Genomic DNA, 22,757 nt, shown 5'->3' on the forward strand with positions numbered 1-22,757 from the left:
TGCCTGACAGTGATTATCCTATGAATTTTAGAGTCAAAATACCAGATGAAAATGGTAACAATGTACTTTTCAATACAGAAATTGCTTTTTTTTCTCCATACCTTGAAAATTACTCAATGCATAAACTTATGAATGGGTCAAAGTCAAGGTAAAGTTCTTAAATCCCCAAATACATGCTCTCCTATTCATCCAATTAAACCTAGGTCAAGGAAGGTGAACATTCAACACATTTGTGACAAACTTGTCATTTTAATATTTTGCCAATTTTGTGAAAATGTAATCATACATTGTCTACATGTACTATAGACCTATTAGGAGAATCATGCATTATGGAGGAGGCATACCAGTCGCCTTAGCGACATTTCTAGTTTGTTTTTGTTTTTGTTTTGTTTTTTTGCCGTTTTTGTCATGTGCAGGTCAGATATTACCAGAGACAAATTTTTGCCTCTAGTCTTGATGGCTGTGTGGTTCTTGATAAGAATTGCAGCCTTAATTGTGGTGTTGCAAAGTCTATGCTGATGCAGCATTATATGAATGTACATTACATTGAAAACATTAAAAAGGCAAATAAATGAAACTTATGCTCTTAGTTTTATTTATGTATCCTTCCATCTGTAATTTGTCACTTCTTCATCATCCATTATGATTCAAAATAAAATGCAAAATCATGAAATGAGCTCCTCTGAGTGGTTGCATATCAGAGTTCAATTGTAATTAGCTGTTTTTGGTTGAAGTCTTATTATTTCTTGAACATGTAGACTTAAAAATGGAAACTCACAATGAGTTTTTGTTGATTTGCGAGGTAGAACTGATGTCCTTCATTCATTTTTTTTTCTTCTTTTTGTTTCTCTTGGCAGATATTCCAGGACTTACCAGTAGTTCACAAATATAACCTCGAAAGAGGCTATATTATTGTCTTTTTTGATTTATTGTTGTTATTCCTTTCTGCTTTTTTTTTTGTAAATAGCATGGTGTAAATTGTCCAGCAGCCCATTGATATTCTGCTCATGTGGTTTGGTGTTTAGATCTAAGACATTCCCGGGAAATTCTACACAAATAAGTGACAGATAATTATCAAATTTAGTGCATACATAAAATGTAGATAAGGTTGTTTCCTACAATCAGGAGACTTGCTCACAACTGGATTGACGTGGTGCCAGTTAATGCGTGCAAAAAGACTAGTTTACCTTTATAACGAAGAGACTGTTCCTCATCACAGCCAGAAACCTTGCCTAATGCGAATCCAGTCTGGCCCAATACATGTATCCCATTCCAAAATATGAACCAATATAGAGGTGTCTCCTTCCATGTTGGCGTGTATGTTGTTGAAATGGGCTACCAGGATGGGTACCCCTTAACGTTCTAAAAGAGGTCAGACTGTACTAGCCCAATGCTTGCCCAACATAACAGCAACTACTGTAACATATTTGGAGTCCAAGTGTTGAGATCCAGAAGAGTACTGTAAAACGAGGAATTTTCGCGTGCATTTTAATTTCGCGAATTTCGCGAGCGTCAAAATTCGCGAAATTAAAATGCACGCAAAAGCTTTTGTCTACACTACATGCATTGAATGCCAGTAGCAATTCGCAAAAATTTCATGCCACGAAAAAGGCTGTCGGCTCCAATTCGCGAAAATTTCATGCCGCGAATATATCATGTTTTACAGTATGTGTCGTTTGATGGAATAGTGTTTTACTAAGTCCGTGGAGGAAAAAATACAATTGTATGATATTTATGTAAATTTCATTTTCATTTCCATTTCATTTCATTTCATTTCAGTCTTTATTGTCCATATCATGGATATTTGTTTTGTTCACATGTTTCTTACAAAACAAAAAATATACAATACACAATTACATGAACAACATTCAAATGACATATAAAACATGAGAGGCACCTTTTTGCCGACATTATAAAACAGAAAAACATCATATAACATTATCTTATATCAACATCAATTTTCAAACATTCAACCTATTGAGATATCTTTATCTTTAACTGTAAATACAACAAAAACTAATATGGGTGATTTATTTCCATATCTTTTGGGCACAATATACAAAATCCTGCCAATTATTAATCTGTAATCACTGGATGAAATAAAATACACAAATAATATTCTTACTCTAATCTAATTCAATCTCCTCTCCCTTCTCAACATATTGCATTAATCATAAAACAAATAAACATCATCAGCTACACTAATCCGTACAACCTCCAGCTCAATCTATACATCCCTCAAAACTTTCCTAAACCATACAACAGTTATTTATCAATCAATCCAATCAATCAATTCAAAAATCCAATCATTATCATAATCATCTTTGATCTACATATTTTCAAAAAGAAATCATCTACTATACAAAAAAAAAAATCCATACCTTCTCACCAACCTCATCATTACATCATTCCTATTTAAACCCTATCAATCAAAAATCCATACCTTCTCACTAACCTCATCATTACATCATTCCTATCTAAACCCTATCAATCAAATCAATCAATTCAATAAAACATTATCATTATCACAATATTTATTTTACCTACATACTTTATATTTGAATAGGGCCTCTGTTAATGGAACGGCCTATGGGATGCTGATACTCTAAGTATGAGTAGGTCTAAAAGAAATATTCATCAACTTTAATACCCGGGTATATTACCATGTATTGTGCTATCACAACCATCATCAAGCGAAATCAGATGGGAAATGATTGACAAGGCGGGGAATATCGTGGAGATGAATCTGAATTCAGAGCGCTGTAACTTATTGTGGCCATAAACTGGGGGGGGGGGACTTCCAAAGAAGAACAAAAACATTTTTTTCAGTGGGTTATACACTGAGCCAGGTGCGTTGCTATGTCAGCGCGTGAATTATATTTTGTTAGGCATACTTGAAGTGCCCCCCCCCCCCACCCCCAGCCAGAAATTACCAGAAAAACAGTAACGAAACCGAATTCATGATGGTGTAGCAGACGACAACGGCTTAGGTAGCGCGCGCACACACACACACACACACACACACACACACACACACGTGGCTGCAGCACACAGACCGAGTACTAGTAACTCGCAGTACGCACAAAAACGTATTGTGTAGATTGCGTAACTACCTTTTTCGTACGTACGGTCAGCGACAAGAGCCATCAAAATGCTTAATTCTTGTTTTTACCAACGCATTTTCTCCTCAGTCAAAGTCAGAAATACCCTGAAATGCTGTAGCAGACTGTCTTCTTCAGTTGGTATGTATTTCATGTTGATTTATCCGAGGACAATTTCCTCCAGCACTCAAAATAGGTCCATCTACTTGTACTGTGAACACAGTCCCGCCTGTTGAAAATCATGTTAGCCTATTCCCTCTTTGTAGATAACGGAGTTTGTTGTGAAACTGTCTCGACGTTCGACGTCCACAAAGTTGGATGATTCTTCTCATCTTTCTTCTCAAAAGACTAAATCCGCAGGTGTTAACCAACAATAGCACAGCAAAAACAAAAACAAAAAAATTCAGATGTGCTCCAGAGGTGCGGCTGCTCTTGAAGACTTTTAAATTATTAGTAACAAAGAATGAAGAAAGCAGCATATTAATTTGATGTAAAATTTAAGTCAAATTTAATTTCAAATGTAGGAATTTGCTAAAAATTTGAGATAATTATAAAGACACCGACATTAAAATGGTAAAAGGATACATTGATATGATTAAGGTAATAAGTAGCCCTAATATTATTTTATTAACTAGATTAAAGAATGTCTAACAGTTAGATTCTATAAATATACGTAAATTAATCCATTGGAGACAAGTCCTGAGTTAACTGCAAAACACAGCCCGAATGCCGAACGCAAAGCCCACAGTATAACTGTGTATAAGGAGCACCCCAGGGTTAGTCCCGAGTATACTCGGCCGCTCGGGCAAGTGTCTATGGAAAATGCATGTTCTAGCAAAATCAGCCCATTCTGAATGGGTTAAGAACATTGTCAAGAACAATTTTTAAGGGTAATGGTAGTCCTGAGAGAATTGAAACTAAAATAAAAACATTGTACTTGCAGAATTATAGATTTTCTCAACTCTTTACTAGCTATTCTTTTTATAAATACAGTAGGCCTACTACTAATATCTTATAAATACTTTCATCATGCTCACCTTATACACTAACAGGCAAAACCTCTCTGACGTGTCGGACTCACAACTGCAGTGAGTTGAGGGAGGCAAATAGTGGGGAGAAGGTCACTCTTTGTGGATGGCTTCAGCACCGCCGCTTTGATTTCATGTTTACTCTCAGGGATTCCTTTGGAGCCACTCAGATTGTCATTCCAAAAGATGAGGTAAGATGTAAAATGTGATCTTCGTGATCCTGCAAGCTGCTCTCTGTTCGCTCAAGTCCTTTTTTTTTCTTTTTTTTTCTTTTTTAAACTGAGTGGGACTGCAATGATATACAACTGCAGAGGCAGATCCAGCAATTCCATAAAGGGGGGGGCTTCACTAAATTAAATTTTCTTTTTATTTCTTTTGTTTAAATAAAAATAGATAAAGGGGGGCGGGGTGCCTGGTGTGTTCTCTGGCCCCTGGATCTGTCACAGCAACTACAAGCTATACTTCTTAGCAGCCCCCTCCATTTCTATTAACTAACAGCTTACTTAATTACCCATTATTTACTGGTATTACAACATTAATTAGTTCTATATGACTTTGTTTAAAGTCTGTTACCCTATTATATAATGATTCACATGCTAATGTACATATTTGAAATACTTTGTACTTAGACGACTACATTGTGTTTATAATGATGTTGTAAATGGAAAGTAGAGTAAATAGAATAATATTAAATATATTTGATAAACTTTTCAAGTTGTATTTCCTTGTATAACCACACTTAAAAATGTGGAGGGGAGGATGGCAACAACCTCAAGGATGACGAATGAACTCATTATGACTCTTTTTGCAGAAAAGTTCACTGTGAATAAGTAATTACTCTTGTGAGGTTTCTTTAGTAGAATTCATGTGGCATGCACTTGTGTTCAACAATAATAAAGCTTAATAAATCATCAATTAGTGTGTCTTGCTTCTCAGCCAGGTACAAAGGAGCTTGTGGATTTGCTGACAGCAGTGCACCTGGAATCAGTGATTCAAGTGACCGGCCATGTTCAGTCCAGACCAGACACACTCAAGAACAAGGTGTGAGCATTGTGTGGTGATAATGTGGAAGCCGATGCTTTACCATTTTGAGGAGACTGGGTATTTTCTTTCATGTATGCAGTAAATGCTGAGGATGTTTAACCCTTAATATGCTTTGTTCCTTGACTGGCTCAGGTGTCTGGAAATTGATTATCCCTGAACAGAGACTACAGTACCTAATCTCCGAATCCCTATTGTGCCTCCATGGCCTTCCTGTTGGACTGAGGCACACTTTTACATCTGAGTAGGCTTGCTTACTTTACAACTAGGTCAGGTTTGAATGGACTACTGAATGTTGATGAAAAGCTTGACAAACTAAGCTTAGTGCCTGGGCATGTTAAGGTTAACAAGATACATTATGTGTTAATACCATGATGAATCTGTATGTATTTTTACACTCAGTTAAATCTTTGCTGGAGGAAAAAGAAAAAGAAAATGGACTTGCGCACCTTACTGAATTTCTTTGGTCAGTTCCATAGAAACACAAAATTGTGTTCCATCAGGTTTTCAACCTCAATCCTGACTGCTCAGTATTTCAAACAAGAATTGTACAATCATCTAGAGGTTTATATGAGATTACCACCGACCATACTTTTATACTGCATTTGATTTGTTGTTCCTATGAAGCCATCTTTATCTAGTAATTGAATTGTGAGATACGTATTACAGTACATGAGAACTATCAACTGCCTGACAGCATTCATCTTCCAAAAAATATACCACTAGTATTATGGTGATGTCTTAGTTCCAAGGAGTTAATTTTATTAAATTTGTCTTTTTCTGTGATTACTCCAGGAAATGGCAACTGGTGATGTTGAGGTCGTGGCTGACTCAGTTGAGATTCTGAACCCAAGTGTGGAGCAGCTTCCAATCCAGCTTAATGACTTCAAAAAGGTATCATATGTGATATTATATCATTGATATTTTCACTCACTGACACATCTATAATACGTCATTCAAATATTACTATATATACTTGAGCAATTCCATCATCAATCGTATGTGTTTTATATTTCTGAAAGTGATATAAATCAGTAAGATGTTTCTGATATGTAGTGTGATTGACTGCGTGGCTGTGATAATACAAGTTGGTTAGTCCATGAGCTGATACATATTTACATATTGAAAATAAGTGTTAAGTAGAAAATAGAAACAAAGAGGAAATGGTCATGGAAAGAATTCTTTTTCTAATGTATTCACTGTAAACTTTTGTTTTGTTTTGTTTTCTAGAGCCAAAGAAGCCAGTGAAAATAAAAGCTCCAAACTCATACATGTATGACTGATTGGTGTATATTCAGTATTTCCTTGTGTGAAATTACAGACCATTAAATATTACCACATAATTAAAGGACAATATCAAATGGCTTTCAGACAAATACAAGTATCATTTATATGTTTTGTTTGTCTATGTATATCAACATTTAATGGAAGAATCTGACAATGCACTAACTTATAGTTTTATCTGTATGCATTACCATGAATTACAGGCAATCATACATTCTTAACACATAATAATATAGATAGAAAACAGGTGGTTAGGAGGTTTAGAAATGTCACTGATTCCTCCCAATCTCTTCCGTGTCCCTCAGATCTCAGAAGCAGTTCGCATGCAATTCCGTTACATTGACCTGAGGAGCAGGCGGATGCAGAGAAACCTTAGACTCAGGGCGGATGTCGTCATGAAGATGAGAGAGTTTCTATGGAAACAGCACGGTGAGTGGCATCCCTGCCCTTATTTTTTATACAATTATGTAGCATGATACAAAAATAGCATAACAGCAACACATATCAAAACAACTTAAACAGTCTATCAACAATGATTTCCTTATTCTTCTTTAGGATTTGTGGATGTTGAAACCCCGACTCTGTTCAGGAAGACACCAGGGGGTGCACAGGAGTTCCTTGTGCCCTGCAGGCAAGCTGGGAAATTCTACACACTGCCACAGAGTCCCCAACAGGTTAGATTTATATGTATATTTGTGCTGAAACCACTTGTCATCTTGATAATATATTTCTTATGTATTATACATTGTACAAAGAAACAGTGAATTGAGTGTCGTAGACTAATGTCTTATTGTCATGTTCCTTTGTTAATGTTGTTGGTTTTTTTGTAGGTGTTACAGAAGTGACTTATTAGTCACTGCAGATGATAATTGACCAAGAATATGTGACCCGCTACAACAGAAGGATCTTAAAGTCGCTGACGGCTGAGCCGAGAAAATCGAGTTTGAAGTCAGATCATCAAAATCCGTCAAAACGTTTGGATTTCTGTTTTTGATATAATTTTGCAGTCTATAATGTATCTTCTATCATCTGCCGAAATTTCGAAGCTAAATGATCAAAGGAAAAGCAAGAAAATAACATTTTTCTGATCCATGATTTTCGGACTTTCAAAGGGACAGAAACGTGTCCGAAGATTTGGATTTAGCGCCGCAGCTAGACTCCGCCCCTAGCAACGAGGGAGTGATCTCATTGGTCAGTGCGTGGCATCCTGGTTACTGATTGGTCATGTGTAGACCGCTGGCGCTAAGCTTGATTGAACATCGCGGAGGTTGCTAGGATCGTACCTTCTATTGTGAAACAGTGAAAACTGTCTTGTTTCCCCGTGGTCATGACAGCGTCATAAGAAAAACTTTGAAGGGGGTTTTCTCGAAATGCTGATTTCTTAAACCACTCGACATGCGCTAATGAAATCATGGATATCTCCGCAACTGAATTCTTCTATGAGTCATGTTATATATGACATTAAAGTGAAAGAGTAAGGGAATAGTGTCATGTCATTTTCAGAAAATTGTCCTTCCCCGACTTTCGGATCCTTTTGTTGCAGCGGGTCACATATAGTCACAGTGTTGCAAGCTCATTGAATATTCTCTTCCTTTGTCACATTAGAAAACTCTTACAAAATTTTCATTGCAGAGGGTGAGTATCAGTATACTATTATGAATATTGAGGGGGAGTCATAAAAGAATATAACAGACAATAAAAAGAAAGTGAAACAAATTCCATCACTGAGACATTTGAAAGTGTGTCATAGTGCTAGTTCTTAATATCTTTCATACACCTTGCTTCTGCCTTTTGCCTTTCATTTACGATGTAGTTCAAGCAACTGTTGATGGTTGGAGGTATTGATCGCTACTTTCAAATTGCTCGTTGCTATAGAGATGAGGGCAGCAGACCAGACAGACAGCCAGAGTTCACACAAGTAAGCAAGATGTAACATGTGATGTGCTTTTGAAAAAGATACTGTTCGATTTATTTTTCTTTTTTCATGTCAGGAGATATACTGTTTTAGTGTGTGTACTATATGCAATCTATTAGGAACAATGCTACATCTGTGCATTTAAGTATACAGCCAGTTTGAATGTAGTAACAGTTGAATCAGGATGTGTGCTATTCTCTCTGCATTGTTCACTTTTGTTGATGAAAATGCTAAATACAGCATATTCATACTGATCCTACAAGCAGTATGGTAAGATTACTATTGGGGATTACAAAGTTGACCAATGATCTTAATGTGTAGTTGAAGAGGTTTACGTTGTGTTAGTTTAACTGCTGTGTCATTATTATGTTTCTTCCTCTTATTCTTTTTTTTTTCTACATGTTCATCCCTCTGTGACTATGGTGTTTTTTTATATATATCTTTGATTGTAACACATATTCCCTCTTTATCATGAGACATGAACAAATGCTTTTATGGATTGTGTATGTCTTTTTTTTTTTTTTTCACATCATTTAGTGTACCTGTAGATTCGTAGTTCATACAAATTATGCAAGTATATTGCCAGTAAAGCAAAATACTCCTTATATACCCATGCTCCTGCATCAAATTATGTCTCAATTTCTTCTCTGCTGCCTGACTCCAGGTGGATATAGAAATGTCCTTTGCTACCAAGGAGGGTATCTACAAACTCATTGAGGATTTGATTCTGTATTCCTGGCCAGAAGACATGCCCACCCTGGTCGCTCCATTTCCCAAGATGACTTACCAAGAGGCCATGGACCAGGTAAGTGTTCTTTCTCAACAGACTTAAGCTACTATGAAAGATTTGGATTTCAAATATTCATGCACAGTTGTCAGTACTGTGCTGCAAATCTAAGCATAATGTGTATTTTTGTAAAGCGTGTACATGTAAACTTGTAAGATATTCCTTATCATATTGCTTAGCCTTGTAAAATGTGGTAGTACTTTATATTCTTGTCACAACAAAAAACGGAGAGAAGTAGCCTCATGTCTTGTGTATTAGTGCACTGGCCCTTAACAAAAAGTATCTCAGGACTTTGACAAGGCTAAGTATGATATCAACTCTTCAACTTATGATTCTTTCTATTATGATTTACAGACATTGATACTAAGTATTTTAAAGGATTTCAAAGGCACATGTAAATTAGATGCTGTGTAGACTAGAGTCCAGATGTAAGAACAGAAATTGACTTTTGGAAGAGAATCACTAGCAGTGGTAATTCAGTGTTGAATGATATTTGACGGTCAGCTGAAAAAAAAAAAACAAAACAAAAAAAAACCTCTCCATCAGTACAGCATGTTCTGAAAATTTGCTAATCTAGCATTGAGCACTGAGAAAATTTCCCTATCGAAGCAGAAGTTTTGTGTTTTTTTTTTCTTCCAAGTTCCCACTGAGACCAATTGTGAGGGGAAATCTGTATAACATTTTGTGTATGTTATAACCATCATTTGATTTCAAATGAGATTGTAAGCAGAGTGTGTTACTTTCCCCACTGTTTCCAGTATGGCGTGGACAAACCAGACACAAGGTTTGATATGAAGGTATGTATCTTTGATAGTTTTTGTTGTAGTTCTTGTGTAAATCTTTGTAGATGAGAATCCAAAGCCATCATGTCTATTTCAACCCTTGGCTTGTTTTGAGTGCCAATTGGCACAGAAAACCCCATAGTGTTGTACATGCTGTCCAAAGTCCCTGGCACATAAAGGGTTAAGACAGATGACATATCGACAAGTTTTACTGCAATGAATCACAGCATCAAAAGTGACTGTTGTCCTATGGAAAGGCTAATTAAGACGTTTTGATGTATTATCTGTGCAAGAGTCCAAGGGATATCATAAAACATTAAATACATGCCATACAGGCTCATGCTGCTTAGGTATCAAGGAATGCAATGAATATATGACATGGTTGGCTACAGTTATTTGCCAAGAAGCAGCATTAAATTAACATTAAATTGCATGTGTCATGAACTTTGATAATGATTCAGAGAATACAAACTTGCAGCAAAATTGAATATAAAAAAATGAAAATTCTTTGTATCCATATTATGTTGACAGAGCCGAGTTATTTACATTAAAGCATGCTGTCAAGAAAAATAATGTCATATGCACTGAGCTTGATGACAGATCTTAAATCTTTGTGCAGCTCAGAAATGGGGAAAGCAGGATTGTGAATAACTTTTTTTTTTTTTGGTGTGTGTGTGTTTGTGTGTCATTTTAAGATCCAAGATGTTACTGAGATACTCTCTGGATGTGGTGCTGCCATGTTCAATTCCACCTCGCCATCATTTGCCATCAAAGTCATCCACTGTAAAGGAGCCTCGGTAAGATGAGGAGATTGTGTAATGTCACTTCACATTTATTTCATATCAAATCCAAGCAATGACACAATACAATCAAAATATATCATTGGTTGAGGAGCTGGAGGGCTTTGATACAATTTTGGAGGATATTGACTTATTGTTATCATGTTGTAGTGTTTGATCTGCTGGAGTTTTGGTGTCAATTTCAGATTATTTTCATTTTCAGTACAATGTTAAAACTTAAAACCACAGTGGCACTTTTGATACAGGAGACAAAACAGAACAGAAGAAAGTCTATCACTGTTTATAATTTACACCAACAGAACGAAAAAATAATGACAAACTCCTTTTTTTTTTCTTTAACCTGGCAATACCATTATTCTCAACATGAAAATAGATAATAGATGGGAGAAGATATACCGATGTCTTTGCATGAAATTTAAGTGTGATGGGTGGGTTTAAGATTGATATAAAAGAATTTTTTTTCATCTCCCTTCTGTCATAACTATGTACCTAAAGCCCCAAAACACATTAGCATTGATACTGAATGGCAATTCTGCGTATGGTGACAAAGCATTCATAATATGATTTGGCAAAAAATAGAAGAAAGAATAGCAAGTCATTTGTACTACCGCTGTAAACCCTTTACCCATTGGCCACATATCATATTCCACTTTGCTGTGATAGGCTCATCTAAAGAGGAAAAGCGTGGACCAGCTGGAGTCGGAAGGGGCGAAGAAAGCGATGCAGTGTGGGAGTGAGAATGGTGGTGTTGTAGTAGTAAGATTAGGGGCAACCCCAGCCGCTTGGAAGTCACCAATCGCCAAGTACATAGGTGACGACATCAAGGAACGGCTGGTCGGGAGGCTAGGAGCTGAGAGTGGTGACCTTCTATTTTTATCTGCCGGAGAGACACATGTAGTTGTAAGTTTGCAATATCTTCATATAACTCAGATGTTGATATCGAGTGCTACAATCATGACAATATACTGAGCACACCAGTAGCACGCAGTGTGCTCAGTTATACGCTAAAGGCCAATAATTCATGCAGAGTCACTGCTTGTATTAATCATTGCCGGAGAGTCGGCAACATCATCCTTCATTGGGTCGATGTATAAAAGCTCTTACCAGAGACATTATTTGTAATGGGTCTATTATCTCCTGTTAGTCTCCGTGTAGATTTGATTTTAAGTGTATGTGTATGCCGTGACCATTTGCACAATGCAAATGCTTGCTAGCATATTAAAAAATGATAATAACAAGATCAGGGTAGAATTTCTGCCCACATTATAAGAAAGGTTATCACCTGACTTTATTTGTATCCTTCTGTTCTTTGTATGAATGAATAGGATGAAATTTAATTGATTTCCAACTGTTGCTGTCATCTCAAGCTTTGCTGCTGGTCAGTGAGCTAATGTGATTACAGAGTCAAATCTCACACACATTCTGTCATTCCTTTGTATATACTCTACATTGAACAATTATTTACTTTATTTCAAGATGATAGAACATATCTCTTATTTTTATCAAAACATTTTACTTGTACAAGGAGCTTTGAGATTAAGATTTGAACCCCTTTTGTTGTAGCATGTATAGAGTATAATATAGCAATAATATCCAGTTTCCTAAAGTCAAGAGTACTTTGTTTCCATAGAATCCTGTCCTTGGCCATGTCAGACTTCAAGCTGCCAACCTGCTGGAAAATAATGGTGAGGATATTTGTGGATTATTTGTTTTTATGAAGGTGTTGGATGCAATCTAAAAGTGTATGGCTATTCAATGACTTTTGGTCAAAGTTTCCTTCTTGATTTATGTATCTCTCACTCCTCCACTTCCTCCTTACTCCTCCTCCTCTTCTACCTTTTGGTTCTCCTTATGGTAGTATTCATACTCTGTGTGTACCTGGTTCCTCATAAAGGAGAGAAATAATATTGTGTAATGTGCTGACACTTTATCAGAGAGAGGAGTTCAGCACCCTCCACCTCCCTAGTGGTCTATCCTCCTTTATTGTCTTTACCCTTTCCGCTATTCTTCTATCACTTCTTTTTTTTCAATGATGTCCCTGTCCAGTAGGCTAATACTATCTGACCCCAAGCTGATAAGACCTTATAGGCCCCCCCCCAACCAAAACACATCAATAGGTGCGGTCAAACTGGCAAAAGATCGAGAAGTTTAAGATCGCGATCTTTAAGATCTCGAAGTTTTGCCAGTGTGACCGCAAACTTCCCGCAAAACTTCTCGATCTGTTTGTGGGCGATGTCTCTGAAGCACAAGGCCATTGTCATGTACAGATGTGCATTGTTACGTCACAATCACTAGCCATCGGACGGCGCAGTCTTTCTTGCGCGCGTACCAATTGCCCAATCTTCGCGATCTTAAACTTCTTGATCTTTTGCCAGTCTGACCGTGCCTAATAGCGTCAATGGGAGAATGGGTCTTCAATTCTCCCGTTGACAGGAACGGTACAACCCTGTACTCTGGTACGGGAGCAGGCAGGTAAAATCTGTTTCCGGTTAACCTTCCCACTTTATTTCTTAGAGCTACTTTGTTTTAAACAAATTTAGATATTGATAAAAGTGAGTCAACAAACCAAATTATTTCATAAAAGTCAGTCAATCATAAACCAAATTATTTCATAAGTATTGTTAATCTCATGTGATTAAAGTTATCAAAGTTCTGTTGGAGCTAATTACCCACTACACAGAGCTCCAAATGAATTAAAACAACAACAACAACATTTATTTTTTCTTTGATGTTCAGGTGTTCCTCTTCGGGATCCATCTCACCTGAACTTCCTGTGGGTAGAGGACTTCCCACTCTTCCTACCAAAGGAGGAGGAGGAGGAGGGTGAAAGCATCAATTCCATCAGGCCATCCATTGGAATAGAGTCCGCCCACCATCCCTTCACAGCTCCTGCGAAAGGGGAGGAATCCCTCATCTACACCGACCCCTTGAAGGTGGGCATACTGTCATGTCTAAAGTTGTGTCCAATTTTGTTGTTGTTTCATCTGCACTTCAATACACAGTGCACATGGTTATAAGTCATGAAAGTTGTGATACCACTTTTTGTGACAAAACGCGAGTCAATAGTGTTGCTTAAATGATTGTAGCACAGAGAATGAATTAGAAGTATCGACATCTCCCTGTATGACTCCTGCTGTATTCAACATTATAGCACTGTAAGCACCCGTGTGTAAGGTGCAACTCCAATTTTGGACATTGGAAGGAAAAAAACAAAACAAAACAAAAAAACGCTGACACTGGTACTTGCATTTGTGTATAAGGTGCACCTCAGTGTACTGTAAAACATGATATATTCGCGGCATGAAATTTTCGCGAATTGGAGCCGACAGCCTTTTTCGTGGCATGAAATTTTCGCGAATTGCTACTGGCATTCAATGTATGTAGTGTAGACAAAAGCTTTCGCGTGCATTTTAATTTCGCGAATCTTGGCGCTCGCGAAATTCGCGAAATTAAAATGCACGTGAAAATTCATCGTTTTACAGTATCTAACATGTGAAAGATAGCAAATCTGAAACCAAGGTGCTATCACACACATTTATGCTAAAGCTATCACTGACACACAAACACACACACACACACACACACATACACACACACGCGCACACACACACATACACATACACACACACACACACACACACACACACACACACACGCACACACGCACACACACACACACACACACACACGCACACACACACACACACACACACACACACACATTAAATGAATATAAAGTGGTCATGCAGAGCATCTTCTTTAAAGGCGGAGGATTCCACATCAGTGTAAATTTGAAATCGTTTAGTTGTGTGCTCCACACAGTTTTTAATTTTTTGTTTTTGTTAACAAAATTTGACAATACAGGAACTTCATAATTCACATAAGTTTGTGTATTAAAGTAATCTACACTAGCCCCAGCATGACGTTGAATGCACTATGCTCTCTTTCTCATTCATCTACATGTCCTCTTTTTCTACACCTGTGTAGGTCAAAGGTCAGCATTATGATCTCGTCCTGAATGGTGTTGAAATAGCTGGAGGGTCTATCCGGATACACAATGCTGAGCTTCAGAAACATATCATTGAAGATATTCTTCAGGTATTGTACATGCCGTACTCTATGCTTGAATGTAATTAACTTGATGTTTTTGTATCTTTTGTATATTTTGCTTGCCATTTCGGTATTTGTTTGTTGTTGGGTTTTTGTATTTTTTTGTGTTTTTTTGTTTATGCCCAATCAGCAAACTGCAGTTTCATATTATGGGTACTTTAAGAAGAAGTTCACAGAACCTTGTAGGTGTCGTTAAATCAATATCAATATTATGAAATCTTAAACTAAGCTACTTGTGACCATGGCTTGACAAATTTTCTTTCATCAAACAAGAACACCTGTTTGGAGTCAATAGGGGGCTGAGCTTGTGGGTCTGTTTTGTAAAGTTCTTACTTTAATGAAGTGGCTTCTATATGTCCAAATTGTAAAGTCTTGTTAAATGATTTTTGTTATTGTGGAGACAAAGCTAGTACAACATTTTACATCACTTAAAAAAAAAAGGAGAAAAAAAAAGTTTCACTTTTGCAATCAGGTTTGCCCATTCAGAGCCAACCTCAAAGAACTTAAATGATACACCATGTGAGATAGCATCATTCGCATGTACGTCTCCAAATGAGTTATTAAATCACAATATTTGTAATGACTGCCCATTGTTGAGTGTAGCCCAAGTAATGTGTATCTTTATCAGTCCACCTTGCAAACATACAAACAACATAAATTATTACAGTGATATTCAGATGCCTATATGCTGTTGATGTAGATATGATATTGCATCAATTTATTTCTTCCCCTGCAAATTAATGCCAGTGTGTCAAGCTGTATGGGCATGGCAGCAATCAAGCCTGCTATTTTCATCTTGGATAAAGGGGAAATCCAGTCCAAATGTAAGTTAATCTGATAAGAAAGAGTAAAATATTTCGAGTTCAACAGTATAGATTTGATCGAAATCGGATGAAAAATAAGGAACTTATGACATTTTGAAATTTTGCTATTTTTGGGGGAAACAATTCTTGAACAGTCAGTATGAATAATTTATGCAAAAGGCAAAATGAGCATGTCATTCCCTCACAACTTACCATATAGTTTGTACATAAAATTTTGAAATTTCCAGTTTTTCATTCAAATGCAATTATGCCCGAGGCTCAAATCCTCATACATCTAACTGATCACTATTCTGAAGTTATTCAACCAGGAATAACATCATGTTTCAGACTTCAATGACAGAAACATCAAATTTTCGTCACTTTTTTGTACACGATCAATGGAAAATTGTGAGGGTATGACGTGGTTAGCTCACTCATTTGCATATTCATACCCACTGTTCAAGGACTGTTTTGGAGAAATTATCAAAACTTCAAAATTTCATAACTTCCTTATATTTCATCCGATTTCAGTCAAATTTTTACCATTGAACTTGTAAAATTTTACTCTTTTTTTGTCAGACTAACTTATATTTGGACTGGATTTCCTCCTTAATGGTCAGCTTGGCAATTGATTGGCAAATTGCCCTACATCGAAATGAATAATTAATGGTTGTTATTGTCATTATTTTTTTATATTATTATTCTCGTTTGTTTAACCATAATTTTTTCATGGCAGGAAGATTCAGGGACACTTTCACATCTATTGGATGCCCTGAAGTCTGGGTGCCCACCCCATGGAGGAATAGCAATAGGTAAAGCTCTTCTCTCAGTCCCACTGCATGTAGATGATGTTTGGTTTCCTGCTCGGTCTCATACCTCTATGCAATAGCTCTGAATTTTGGTTTTGTGATTCATATGTTTCTTCACTCTTAGCTTTTATTTATCTTTTGTCTGATATGTCTAGTTATTCTATATGTTTGATTTCAATGAAAAATGAATGCCCGTCTCACCGAAATTTGACATACAGTAGATACATGTACAGTAATGGCTTGTACAGGAGCAAACATAGTTTTAACTCAGAAACTAGCCATTTTAAGAATTTCTGAATGGCTAGGAATACACAAAAGATTCCATGAAGTTAGGACTGGACAAATTAAAAAAACGTTTCAAACATTCAGGTTTTGGTAATATTTTGCTTTGGCTGATATACTATTTATTTGGGAGTAGCATTGACCCCCCCCCCCCCCCCCCCCCCCCGAAAAAAAAAAAAAAAAAAACAAATCTTCACCTCAAGACAGCATAAGTTACAATATTCCTCTTTGCTGTAGAAGCATGGAATAAGAAGAAACATCTCTGTACACGTAATTGAAAAACAACCTGTACTCACATGCAATTTTTGAAAGAAGATCTTCTCAAAACTTATAACTTTGGAGGTTTTTGCTCCCTTTGTAATGATATGTCTGTATGGAGAAGTTTGTTGGATCTTTCTTGTGTGTGTGTGTGTGTGTGTGTGTGTGTGTGTGTGTGTGTGTGTGTTCGGGTACACTCATAATATTCTATGCAAATTGGACAGATGATCTTTGTCATCCACTGTCATACTCTTCCACTGCAGGCCTTGACCGGTACATTTCTATCCTGTGTGGGGAGCCATCTATCCGAGACGTCATCGCATTCCCCAAGACCGTGGAGGGAAATGACCCCATGAGCGGAGCGCCCTCATCTGTGACAGCTGAAGAACTTAAGCGCTATCATATTACAGCCCCGCCCATAGGCGAAGTGGATTGAACGACATCATTGTTAAGAAGGGGACGTACTCTGGAAAATGTGTAGTGAAAGAGATGGACTGAAGAAATATGCGTACACACATGAACATTTGGCGTAGGAGCCTGTCTGTCTGATTTTTACTTGTAGTCAACAAGCAGCGAAAAGTCTTTATGGACGTGGATGTGTTTCTGAATCGTGCAATTTAGGCATTTTCCTATGAAATTTGCAATTATGTTAGCACAGCTCTTTGTGCCCCTCCCCACACCACACACACACACACACACATTCACCTCTATGGAACTCGCCAGAAGTATTAGACATAAACTGTGTATGTAGAACAATCTGGTTTTACACACTATGGCAGCTCTTTCAAATACATCTACTCTGTTTGTTGTTTGGGTCTTGAAACAAAGACTTATACCAGTTTTGAAATTACTTAACTTATAAAATCAGAGGTCAGATGTCAGTGAACTGTTAAACCGTTGAGAATGGACTGATTTTGCTATGACACGCATTTCCCATAGACACCTGCCCAAGTATTCTCGGGACTCATCTTCAACAGGCCAATACCTCTTGAACACCCATGTTCTTATTGCATTGCCAGAAATGAACCGACTTCTTCTATCATAGACATAACTTGGTTTATTGATATTTTGGAGTCTCCCCACTTCAGATGATGAATTTACGGCCTGATCATATTAACAACTGAGAAATATGCATGGGTGCATTTTCTTCTGTGTACCCATCAATGCCAGAAAATTTGTGATTTTCACTGGTCAGTGTAGATGGTAAGGATTATCAGTCATTGACATAATGTGACCGTGCATCACAAAACAAACAAAAAGTCGCACGTACTGATTCTGTGTTAGGACTAAAAAAGTTGAAATAGGTCAGCCCAACCAATCGTGAGTTTTTCATATTTTCTGAAAGAGCAAGTCTTCCTATACATTTTACTAAAGTTTGGGACCATAAAATGAACAGGAACTTGTGTTTGTAGCAGTTTTTCTTGAACACTTTTTGGTGGAATAATGTGATTAGGTGTTTCTCATAGAGTCTTCCTTTCATTTCTTAAAAACTCTGTCCATACTCTTCAATTTCAACTCCATTAACTTTGTTGGAAAGAATGACGCTACTGCATTGTAAATTGACATTAATCATTTACAGAATGTGTTAATAAAGCATGGCTAATTTCAGCTTAATCTGATAATCCCTTCTTTCAATCTGCATTTAATCTATCAGCAAACAGTTTTGATGGTTTAGACAACTGGCAGTTACTATCAAATGTTTCTGAATCATGTGTCGTGCTACACAAAACTCCCCGCCGTGGGACAACATTCTGCCACTCCTTCACAAAATCATATCTCCGCGAAATCTACTGGATATTATCATCCCAATGTTGGCAGCTCTGTCATTGTTGTTGCTCTGGTGATTAACATCCTGTTTTTTGTTCCATTCCTCCCACAGCTAGCACGGCTTGGTAAAGATTAAATGCTTGAATAGACCCTGTACTTCAGAGCCTCTTTTCTCAGTTCACTATTTCCAGAGTGTGTGCTTTCTTTCCAATATTAGGATAGGTTAGGAGAGTCCTTTTGAATTGAGTTATACATCGTTTTAAATCTGCTCTTAACTAAAAATCCATCTCTGGTGACTTTTTGTTGGCTTTGTGATACAGGGTCACATATACTCACAGCTCTGAATCATGATGATAGACTGGTTTGAGTATATCATTTGCTTCCTGCTAACAAGTAGACCCGGTGTCATTAGCACCATTATTCTATCCAAATTACCCAGTGTAGTACACATATCTGCATTGACAAGCCAAAATGTTTCTCCTGATGTATTACAAGTGAAATATGTTGTTTAATGACAAGGTGCTGCTTTTAGTGAGATGTATTTGGCTGTCCATTACTGAATTTCGCTGGACCCGCTTTTTTTAGTACGTTTACAGCAAGATACCAATCAATAACGAGGAAGAATCGACAATGAGCTATTTTCGACATTCTTGTGGTTTCTTCAATACCTTCACAAGTCTTCTTAGGAGATGAAGCATGCATGGTTGCATGAAGTCTTTGATATCAGCACTATCTCATGTCATGCATTTGTGACCATAAAAAATATTTTGCACTCCCAAATAACCTTTTTGTAATGCTTATACATGTCCATGATCATATGAGCTAATGTATTTAAGATTCGGTCGATAAATCCTTTTACATGCGTTCATTAGAAGATTATGAAGACTGACAGAATCATTACATTTCTTCAGGCAGAACCGATACTCAAGTTTTGCTTGTACAGTGTCTGTTGTGATTTTCATCAGAACACATAAGATTGAAGTTTAAACTCACAATACTCAAGATTAATTTCGCATCATGTAGAGAATGCATTGCTTTCATGAGAATGTTCATCATGTCCAACAGATGGGCAACCCTCATGCACTCATAATATAAGCCTCTTGGTAAATATGAATGCCACCGGTATGTGATAGACTTTTGAAATAAAATCATAATATTTATATGGACAAAAATGTACTTGCCTATGTGATTGTATGGCAACAACATGCTACGAATGGAGCAAATAGTGGTGTCAGTGGTGTTGTGTATGTGTGTTTGTGTGTACATGTCAGAGAAAGGAAAAGCTAATGCCAGTTTGTGTGTGTCAGACAGGAAAAGCTAATGTCGGCGTGTGTTTCCATGATGCTTGTGTGGATACATATACACTTGTACATGTACTGTATTAGTTACATTATACACTGTACTACTCCATAACTAAGCAACTGCTACTCTTTTTTTTTCATGTCTGTGTCTAGAATAGCAGCAACACCAACAAAATAAAAGCTGGTATTTGCCCTTCAACCGTAAGCATAACCTATTTATTGAGGTACAAAGGGGTGTATGACAGCATTAACAGAATACAAAATGTGCACTGCAGTCGGTTTCATACAACACCATGTCGGACTTGATCCGTGTGATTTCAAGGGAGGGTAGATGTCCCCGGGTAGATGTATTTATTCAAATATTTAGAACAAACTAACAACAAATTAAAAGTCATGAGATATTACTTCAAACATGACTTATTACAATCATTCTCGCCTTCAGTTAGCCATCGTGAATATAGCACACAATCGTATACAGGTGCTGCACTTCAGAGGCGTCTTTTTGTCATCTTGGACTTGCGTCATTTCGCTGAATTGCGGAGTACATGTATGACTGAAGTATGTGGTGTGTGAATAAGGTATACATGCATATGTTTGCTGTGATGAAAGTAATCAGGAATTCAATATTGCGTGATATGATATAAGCATAGCCAAGCGATCAAAAGTCTCTGTATGTAGGCGTATGACATATGGAAAAGTACTGTACTCCTTAGGTATTACACTGAAATGTTACCTTCTGACACGCCATTTTTGTGCGCTAAAAGAAGCGACACCTGTGCATAATACTGAACAATCCAGCACCAAGATAGCTCAGTTGGTCCTTTCACGAACCCGGATCTGCTCGCCCCTCTATTGTCCGAACCGTTTAAGTGATCTATTGTTCCACGCTGGTCCGCGGGATCGCATCCCTGCCCCTCTCCAAGCGAGTTAATTAGATAACAATAGGATGGCTTCCTTTATTGTGTCAAGTAAGTCTACGCTCATTGGTGCATTAGTTAAACCAATCAGATTGATGGCGCGAAATTGGATTTCACCTTCGAGTTGTGTTTAAATAGCTGAGAGTTTATGGCGATTTCGATCAAACTCATCTAGAACCTCCAACAAGATTGACCTGCTATCATCATTGACATCAGTCTCCGCCATCGAGCCGCACACCGAGAACTCTACACCCAGCTTCTCCCGCTACATCCTCAAGTTCAAACCCAAGTCATCACGATGTCGATTGGAGGCTCAACTGGAAGCTGCGAGTCCGATCGCGAACCACCTGTCGTCTTGGTCCTCGGACACAGCTACATTGGCAGCCTCAACAGCTTTATCGAGAGGGACCCAACCCGAAGCAACCTGGCTCTAGAGAAGTCTTCTGTCCTCGCCTTTCTTCACGACGTCGGATATACCCAGCCTGGTAACGTCTTCTCGGCCTCATCGCAGCTCGATCTCGTCTGGGAGCTGTCGCCCGACGCCGTGGTCATCGATCTCGGCTCTAACGATCTCTGCGAGCTAGGTGCAACCACCGAATCCACAGTCACCGCTCTCCTAGATCTTGCCCTCCGCATAGCTCGCATTCCTGGAGTCCGTCACGTTCTCGTCTGCAGCATCATCCCCCGGCTCTTCGTCCCCAAGTGGAAGGCCGACTTCAACGCAGCCGTACACGACACCAACCGGCTCCTCGCCAAGTTCCTGGAAAACTTACCCAACGTCCACTTCTGGCGGCATCGCTCCTTCGCCCTGAACCACAACAAGCTCTTCACGCAGGATGGAGTTCACTTCAACGAGGCAGGCATGCTGAGGTATTACCGCAGCATCAGAGGCGCCGTGATGAAAGCTTACAAGATGGACTAGGTATCAGAGACTTTAATACCTGCGACTCACATGTGGATGTTTGACGACTGCAGTTTACTTATCATGGGCCGGAACTGTGAACTTTTTATGATATCTATGTGCATTGTACATTTGTAATTGTTATTCTTGTAACAGCATGTCGCTGGATTTCTGTAATAAATTATGCCAAATATCAATTAATTGCACGACATCTTTTTGTCTGTCTTTTTTTTTTTGTCGTTTCAAGAGTGTTTGAAGAGTGTCATGTAGTGGATGTCGAAAGATGTGAAAGAAGGAGAGAGAGCGAAAAGGTTGGAAGGTATGGTACACACACACGCTCACACACACGCGTTCACAACTGAACAGTCTGCATAAATTATACACTTACAACGAACAAGGTATAACAAGATATGACATGCACAGTAATACGTGTTCTTTCAATCTTCTGATATTTTTTGGTAATAGAGAATAGAACCCAGATATATACTTGTATGTGAATTGAGGAAATGCTGTTTTCTATGAACAGAACTGTTACAAATGTCTCGAGGGAGAGATGGAAATGATCAACAACACTCTCATGATTTACGTGACTCGACAGAAATAAAGCCACATCAACATCAGTAGTCATCTCTATAAGAGCTTCTCACCACGTGAGTTTCTCATGCATACAGGAAGTCGCATAAACACATACTGTGTATGTGTATTCCTAACATATAACAGAACACATTTATCAGGGGAGTTTGAGGAAAAGTTCAGTTTGTTTGTTTCTTTGATTTTAACGTTTTGATGCAGCCATCGCTTGATTAGAAGACTACAACACGGCGATATAAAAAAAATGTAGCATTAACATAATTTGTGTGTGCACTTTTCT

The 22,757-nt window shown here is 37.8% G+C and overlaps 2 protein-coding genes across 2 annotated transcripts; both read left to right on the forward strand.

Annotated features, from left to right (window-relative positions):
* The first annotated feature begins 3,109 nt into the window (after window positions 1-3,109).
* LOC139737510 (aspartate--tRNA ligase, mitochondrial-like) lies at window positions 3,110-22,510 on the forward strand. The gene is made up of 17 exons (XM_071648179.1): window positions 3,110-3,242; window positions 4,154-4,320; window positions 5,066-5,170; window positions 5,966-6,064; window positions 6,760-6,883; window positions 7,010-7,128; window positions 8,268-8,372; window positions 9,034-9,174; window positions 9,915-9,953; window positions 10,634-10,735; window positions 11,402-11,635; window positions 12,369-12,423; window positions 13,475-13,671; window positions 14,726-14,836; window positions 16,388-16,463; window positions 17,264-17,401; window positions 22,416-22,510. The coding sequence occupies exons 1-17, from the start codon at window positions 3,152-3,154 to the stop codon at window positions 22,508-22,510; spliced, it is 1,998 nt and encodes a 665-aa protein (XP_071504280.1). The 5' UTR covers window positions 3,110-3,151.
* On the forward strand, window positions 21,284-21,907 carry LOC139737508 (uncharacterized). Its single transcript, XM_071648177.1, has one exon. The coding sequence runs from the start codon at window positions 21,284-21,286 to the stop codon at window positions 21,905-21,907; it is 624 nt and encodes a 207-aa protein (XP_071504278.1).
* Window positions 22,511-22,757: the final 247 nt, after the last annotated feature.

This window comes from Diadema antillarum, unplaced genomic scaffold (genome assembly GCF_040938485.1).
Source record: "Diadema antillarum isolate AM-2024a unplaced genomic scaffold, OU_Dant_1.0 seq00000694_RagTag, whole genome shotgun sequence".
Lineage (NCBI taxonomy): Eukaryota > Metazoa > Echinodermata > Echinoidea > Diadematoida > Diadematidae > Diadema > Diadema antillarum.